This window comes from Cicer arietinum, chromosome 6, assembly GCF_000331145.2.
Source record: "Cicer arietinum cultivar CDC Frontier isolate Library 1 chromosome 6, Cicar.CDCFrontier_v2.0, whole genome shotgun sequence".
Classification (NCBI taxonomy): Eukaryota; Viridiplantae; Streptophyta; class Magnoliopsida; order Fabales; family Fabaceae; genus Cicer; species Cicer arietinum.
The window spans coordinates 56,423,469-56,431,846 of NC_021165.2; the positions used below are offsets into that span (position 1 = coordinate 56,423,469).

Sequence of the window (8,378 nt, forward strand, 5' to 3'; positions counted from 1 at the left end):
ATGTTAGTGATGATGGTTTCAATGGTAAGATCAGATTCACACAACTATACTGATGCATTAACAAAGAGTATTTTATTTTTTGAAGGTCAAAGGTCTGGAAAATTGCCAAGTTCTCAACGTATGAGATGGAGAAAAGACTCTGCTCTTCAGGATGGCAACAATATTCATGTAAGTAAGTTATTTAATTTTTTTTATGAGTAAGAATGAAATTGCTCGTTACACATTTTATGCACCAACAATCTGGATTAGACTTTTGTGGTGATTAATTCTATGTGTATTTATACTGTTATAACAGCCATGGCTATAAACTAATAATCACTTATTTTTTCAGAAAGGAAAAAAAATTAAACGTGAGTATATAGACATTCTATTTGTTTTTAGAAGACTTGAATACAAATTCTAGAAAGCCTATGTAAATCATTATTTTTCACATGTAAATTTTCTTTTATTTAAAATGTTATATTCACATGTAAAAATTAAACGTGAGTATATAGACATTCTATTAGGCTTTTGAACAATGTCTCTTATTTTGAAGGCTAGAATAAGTAATATCATCTAATAGTTAATATTAGAGTCACATCGTAGCAATGGAATTGTTGCAATTATAAAATGATTTTTGTTTCTCTTTTGATTTTACTTTCTAGTCCCTACTCACAAAAAACGGGTGTTTTATCAATTGAATTTTACAATTATTATAACTAGAGAGTATATGTTCATTTTCTAGAATTCTCCCCTCATTTAACTCATTAATAATCAAAATTACTTTGTTAAACTTGTATTCTAAACACAGATGGATACGGTTGGTGGTTATTATGATGCTGGTGACAATGTAAAATTCCATTTCCCTATGGCATTCACAACAACCATGTTAGCATGGAGTGTGATAGAATTTGGAAATCTCATGGGTTCAGATCTTCAACATGCATATCAATCTGTTCGTTGGGGAACTGATTATTTCCTTAAAGCCACAACAAATCCAAACATTATTGTGGCACAGGTTGGTGATCCTATTAGTGACCATGATTGTTGGGAAAGGCCAGAAGACATGGATACTTCTAGAAGAACCTATTATGTCACAAAAAACAGGCCTGGCTCAGAAGTTTCAGCTGAGATTGCGGCTGCACTAGCTGCATCATCCATTGTATTTAGGAGAACTCATCCTCATTATTCTAATTTGCTTCTTGATAGGGCTAAACAGGTATATATGTATTTTATTTTATTTTTGTTTATTAATCTAGATAAATTTTTGAATGCCTTATAATAAAAATAAAAATAGTCATATGCTCAAGGTTTATTTGTTACACTTTCATTATGACTTAATAAAAGTCCACCATTTTTGAAAAATCTCTAGAACAAATATTATCACTAAATTATCGAGGACCAAAATTACTTGTATTTTAAACCACAATAAACAACCACTCAATTTAGGTCAAGGATATCATTTTCTCTAGAGCAAACGAAGTATTAGGGAAAATCTAAGTCCATATTAGGAAGAGATTATGTTTGAAAAAAATTTACAAATAAGAGCTAGCATTTTTTTAAGTTAAATAAAAGCTACCATCATGCAGCTTAATTTTTTTTTTTTATCTCTTATGGATAAGTTCAATATGACTTTGATAAAATAAAGAGTTGATAACTGTAAGTTAATTTATTTTAAATTATAAATTATTTATAACTAATTTAAAATTATTATAAATAAAATATTTATTAATTTGATATCCTTTTTTATTAATTAAAATAAATAAACTATTTCAAATATTGTTTACTTTAAAATATTAATAAATTATTTAAAATTGTGATAAATAAGGATAAAAAGAGATTTTAGTTACAATCAAAAGTTAAAATTGAAAGAAAAAATGATAAGTTATAAGCTCATAAGCTACTCAAATTAGCTTATGAAAAACTATAAGTTACAATCTCATAAATGATTGTTATCAACAAATTTTATAATTTATAAACTATAAATTCATTTTTTTGACTTGTCAAACAAATCCTAAGACTACGATTAGACTTTGAAAAAGTTTAAAGATTTCAATTTATAATAATAATTTATATTTTTATTTTATATATTTGTCTTGATTTTATCTTTGTTAATAAATAAATATAATTTTTTTTCTTCTAAAAAATATATCTTTGTTAACTAGTATTTTATTTTAACTGTGTAACAATTCTTTACTTTAAAAACATCTAAAAAGGAACACACACTTTAGAAAATAAAAACATAAAGTATAAAGTAAATTGCCCCTTAAGTTTCACTTTTTATATTTTCTTTGTCAAATACGTTACTACTACTAATAATTATATCTCCATATGATATTTAGGTGTTTGACTTTGCAAATAATTATCGTGGATCCTATAATGATAGCATAGGTGAAGCAGCATGCCCCTTCTACTGTGATTTCAATGGCTACATGGTATGACTTTCATGATCATAATCCATATTAGTAGTTTGTATGTAGAAAAATATTATAAAAATTGAATCAATGATGAAAATATTAGATAAGAAAAAAAATGAAATTCGTCACTAAGTCTAGTAACAAAACTAAAGACGAATTTTACATTTTTCTTTTTGTGTCTAATTTTTTTATAATTGATATTTTTTTCTAGCCTTTCTAATCATAATTCTTCTTGTATGTATCTTATTATAATTAATTAATCTTTTTGCTTGCAACCAAATTCAGGATGAATTGATTTGGGGTGCAGCGTGGTTGTATAAGGCATCACAAATACAAAGTTATTGGGACTTTGTACAATCAAATATCCAAACCTTAGAGTCTCCTGTTATAAGAAATATTAATGGTTTTAATGCTATTGCTAATTATGGTGGTAGTTTTGGTGAATTTGGATGGGATGCCAAACATGCTGGCATTAATGTGCTTGTTTCTCAGGTTAGTTACATTGTTCATTAATCTCTTTTAAGATGGAAATATTAAGCCCGTTTGTTTTAGATTTTTTAAGAGGTGATATTATTTTTATATTTTTAAAATGATGTTTGTGAAAATTTATATGAGAATAGTAGAAGTTATTTTGAGCTATTTTTCATAGATTGAAAACATAATTTTAATATTTAATAATTCAATAATTTAATAATTTAATATTTTTTAAAAATAATTTTTATGATAAACTTCTTAAAATATCTTTACATATTAATCAGTTTTTAAAATTTCAATATAAAAAAAAAGTTGTAATAAACAACAGAAATACTAAAAGTGGATTTTTTTTATAAACTATTTAAATTAATTTATCATTTGAAGTTTTACTTTTTAAAGTTTACTTTTTTAAAAGAATTATAAAAAAAATATAAAATGCTATAAAAATCAATTTTTTAAACATCCATAACAAACAGTCCCATTAACTCTCATAAAAAAAAGGATGTAAATATTAAAAATGTTATGTAAAACATTGTTATGTTTATACCAACAGCCAAGTTCATGAGTCATGTTAGATAAGTCTAATTGAACAAACAATGTTTTACATAACATATTTTATTTTTTGCACCGATTCATACAAATCAGAAACAATTTTTAGCTTATGAGTCATGACATTTTTAAAATCTCACTTTATCTTTCAAATTTTGGCAGTGGGAGATGAAAAATCCATACCAGAATCCTTTTGTTGCCAATGCAGACAACTTAGTATGCTCTTTGTTGCCGGATTCACCAACCAAATCAGTCACATACTCCCAAGGCAGGTTTATCTTTCTTTCTTTCTTCAAAAAATATATCCTTTAATTTTAAAGAAATAATATAGATATAATTGAAATATTGGACTTACATGGCATGTATACAATCTTTATTTAAATAAGAAATGTATATCTATTTCTTTTTTTATTGTAAAAACACTTGTCTAAGTGGTTTGGGCCTTAGACTAGCCCTATTTTCGATTTTGAAGGACACACTTTTTGACATACCTAATAATTTTAGGTGAATGATTATTTGTCTTGTATTTTCACTTTCTTTTCTAAATATTCTTTCAAAAAGTTATAATTTAAAATTATAATAAAATAAAAAGTCTAAAAAATAGGAGTTGGATGAGTATTCTCTAGGACTGAGTATTGGACTGTGTACAAAATTACAATATTTTAAATTTAGTCTTTAAAATTATTTTTTTATTTTTAATATCTATTTTAACTCTAGAAGGACTTTTTTTAAGAACTAAAAATATCATTTTTTTATAAAATATTTTTCAAAAGAAGGGGATTAAAAATAAATTAAAAAAATTTAGAGACTAAAATTCTTTTTTTATTTTATTAAAAACTTAATTTTTAAAATTATAATTTAGAACAAAACTTTCAAAATAATTAAAACTGTACCGGCAATATTCACCATAATTTTAACTTCAGTATATATGCATTAATTTCAATAAAAAAGGTTTAGTGTATAATATATGCATCATATGTTTACTTACTTACTTGGGCTCTAATTCGATCTAATGGGTGGTGAATAATTAGGTGGGCTTCTATTCAAACCTGGAGCAACTAACCTCCAGCATGGAACAGCAATGTCTTTTCTGTTAATTGTCTATGCACAATACATGAAAGCAAATCAAAAATCAGTATACTGTGGGAATGTATTTGCTGATCCTTCCAAGCTCATAAATCTTGCAAAAAGTCAGGTAATTAGCAATTATGTGATTCAAAAATGAGACTAAAATTGCACAATTACAACAATTGATGGCAATACATTTTAGGTACATTTTTTAGATTTGAACTCCAGTTCGTCACCTTGATTAAGGGTGTATTTTATTTAATTTTAAATATAATTTTAGTCTCTACAATTATAGTTTTCTTTAGTTTAATCCCTGAAAATTTTTAGTTTAGATATAGTCTCTTCAAATTCAAAGTGGTTGATTTTAGTCTTTGACTTCATATGTGGTTCAATAAAATCACATAAGTGGTCCGACAAGTAGACGACAAAAGATTAAAAATAATTATTTTTTAATTTACAGAGACTAAATCTAAACAAAAAATATTATAATAACTAAAATAATTTGATATTTTATAATTACAAACACTAAGATAAAAAAAACAGACTAAAATCATATTTAAACCTTTCATTTACTAAAAGTTAGAATACACAAGGTACAATTTTTTTATGGGAAATACACATAATTCATATATCCAAAGTATGACGGCATATGTGTTCTGAAATGTGTTTTGTATATTCTATATTGTTTTAGGTGGACTATATCCTAGGAAACAATCCACTTGGGATGTCATACATGGTAGGATATGGACAAAAGTATCCTTAATTTTTATGATAAACTTCTTAAAATAGCTTCACATATTAATCAGTTTTTAAAATTTCAATATAAAAAAAAAGTTGTAATAAACAACAGAAATACTAAAAGTGGATTTTTTTTATAAACTATTTAAATTAATTTATCATTTGAAGTTTTACTTTTTAAAGTTTACTTTTTTAAAAGAATTATAAAAAAAATATAAAATGCTATAAAAATCAATTTTTTAAACATCCATAACAAACAGTCCCATTAACTCTCATAAAAAAAAGGATGTAAATATTAAAAATGTTATGTAAAACATTGTTATGTTTATACCAACAGCCAAGTTCATGAGTCATGTTAGATAAGTCTAATTGAACAAACAATGTTTTACATAACATATTTTATTTTTTGCACCGATTCATACAAATCAGAAACAATTTTTAGCTTATGAGTCATGACATTTTTAAAATCTCACTTTATCTTTCAAATTTTGGCAGTGGGAGATGAAAAATCCATACCAGAATCCTTTTGTTGCCAATGCAGACAACTTAGTATGCTCTTTGTTGCCGGATTCACCAACCAAATCAGTCACATACTCCCAAGGCAGGTTTATCTTTCTTTCTTTCTTCAAAAAATATATCCTTTAATTTTAAAGAAATAATATAGATATAATTGAAATATTGGACTTACATGGCATGTATACAATCTTTATTTAAATAAGAAATGTATATCTATTTCTTTTTTTATTGTAAAAACACTTGTCTAAGTGGTTTGGGCCTTAGACTAGCCCTATTTTCGATTTTGAAGGACACACTTTTTGACATACCTAATAATTTTAGGTGAATGATTATTTGTCTTGTATTTTCACTTTCTTTTCTAAATATTCTTTCAAAAAGTTATAATTTAAAATTATAATAAAATAAAAAGTCTAAAAAATAGGAGTTGGATGAGTATTCTCTAGGACTGAGTATTGGACTGTGTACAAAATTACAATATTTTAAATTTAGTCTTTAAAATTATTTTTTTATTTTTAATATCTATTTTAACTCTAGAAGGACTTTTTTTAAGAACTAAAAATATCATTTTTTTATAAAATATTTTTCAAAAGAAGGGGATTAAAAATAAATTAAAAAAATTTAGAGACTAAAATTCTTTTTTTATTTTATTAAAAACTTAATTTTTAAAATTATAATTTAGAACAAAACTTTCAAAATAATTAAAACTGTACCGGCAATATTCACCATAATTTTAACTTCAGTATATATGCATTAATTTCAATAAAAAAGGTTTAGTGTATAATATATGCATCATATGTTTACTTACTTACTTGGGCTCTAATTCGATCTAATGGGTGGTGAATAATTAGGTGGGCTTCTATTCAAACCTGGAGCAACTAACCTCCAGCATGGAACAGCAATGTCTTTTCTGTTAATTGTCTATGCACAATACATGAAAGCAAATCAAAAATCAGTATACTGTGGGAATGTATTTGCTGATCCTTCCAAGCTCATAAATCTTGCAAAAAGTCAGGTAATTAGCAATTATGTGATTCAAAAATGAGACTAAAATTGCACAATTACAACAATTGATGGCAATACATTTTAGGTACATTTTTTAGATTTGAACTCCAGTTCGTCACCTTGATTAAGGGTGTATTTTATTTAATTTTAAATATAATTTTAGTCTCTACAATTATAGTTTTCTTTAGTTTAATCCCTGAAAATTTTTAGTTTAGATATAGTCTCTTCAAATTCAAAGTGGTTGATTTTAGTCTTTGACTTCATATGTGGTTCAATAAAATCACATAAGTGGTCCGACAAGTAGACGACAAAAGATTAAAAATAATTATTTTTTAATTTACAGAGACTAAATCTAAACAAAAAATATTATAATAACTAAAATAATTTGATATTTTATAATTACAAACACTAAGATAAAAAAAACAGACTAAAATCATATTTAAACCTTTCATTTACTAAAAGTTAGAATACACAAGGTACAATTTTTTTATGGGAAATACACATAATTCATATATCCAAAGTATGACGGCATATGTGTTCTGAAATGTGTTTTGTATATTCTATATTGTTTTAGGTGGACTATATCCTAGGAAACAATCCACTTGGGATGTCATACATGGTAGGATATGGACAAAAGTATCCTCAAAAGATACACCATCGTGGTTCAACATTGCCATCAATAAGGACACACCCACAGAAAATTGGGTGTCGTGATGGAGACAAATATTTTCAAACATCAGCACCAAATATCAACATACTAACAGGGGCAATTGTTGGAGGGCCAGCAGAGGATGATTCTTTTGAAGACTCACGATATAATGTTCCACAATCAGAACCAGCTACGTATATTAATGCTCCTTTTGTTGGTGTTTTGGCTTATATCAAACACTATATGTAGTTTTATCATTACATAAACTTTGAATTAAACCTCAGGCTAATTTGAATTTTAATCATAGTTCTTGTCGCGTCCGGTTTGTCCGCGAAAAAAGGAGTCGCCACCAATTTTATTTTTATTAAAGGAAAAATTGGATAAAACCTAAAACAATGGTTTTTGAACCAAAAAAATTTGGATTCGGGAGTCGATTACAAGTAGAGAAATTATTACCACTCTACAACGTCCTTTAAAACGGTTACCCTATAATTAATTATATACATACTATTTATTTATTTATTTTTACCCCAAAAAGAATAATAACAAAAAAAATAATTATTTACATTAATAAAAGAAGGAAAAATATTTTTTTTTATTAATTTGGTTTGACAAGGGAAATACATTGCTCCTACGTATCCCCAGGTGCAATAGGGAAATCAAAACCCACGTAGTTCTTGGTAGAAAATATTTATGTGTTGATCGATTTTATTATTATTTTTATTTATATATGTATCAAAAAATAAAAATAAAATGTAATAATAGTAATAATGATGATAATAATAATTAATAATAATAATAATAAGAATAATAATAATAATAATAATAATAATAATAATATTTATTCATTGATTATATCTTCTATATTTGTTTTAAAGTAAAAAAAAAATTAATTTTTCTTTTAAAAAAATAACGTAATGTGGCGGTATGTGAACGAGACAGATGGACACGACGGTGAAATAATCTGTTAAATTATTTGCTCGTAC

General features: G+C 25.6%; 1 protein-coding gene across 1 annotated transcript; it reads left to right on the top strand.

The window, feature by feature from the left end:
* Positions 1–7,641, top strand: LOC101505439 (endoglucanase 8-like). Its single transcript, XM_027331301.1, has 7 exons — positions 1–168; positions 791–1,198; positions 2,322–2,414; positions 2,682–2,888; positions 3,582–3,687; positions 4,451–4,614; positions 7,318–7,641. Exons 1-7 carry the CDS (start codon positions 1–3, stop codon positions 7,639–7,641), a joined length of 1,470 nt encoding a protein of 489 aa, XP_027187102.1.
* Positions 7,642–8,378: the final 737 nt, after the last annotated feature.

Excerpts from the sequence above, each read along its gene's own strand:
- LOC101505439 (XM_027331301.1), top strand. The coding sequence starts at position 1 with ATGTTAGTGATGATGGTTTCAATGGTAAGATCAGATTCACACAACTAT. Across the intron at positions 169-790 it reads AGGATGGCAACAATATTCAT|ATGGATACGGTTGGTGGTTA; the intron begins GTAAGTAAGTTA and ends TTCTAAACACAG. Across the intron at positions 3,688-4,450 it reads ATCAGTCACATACTCCCAAG|GTGGGCTTCTATTCAAACCT; the intron begins GCAGGTTTATCT and ends GTGAATAATTAG.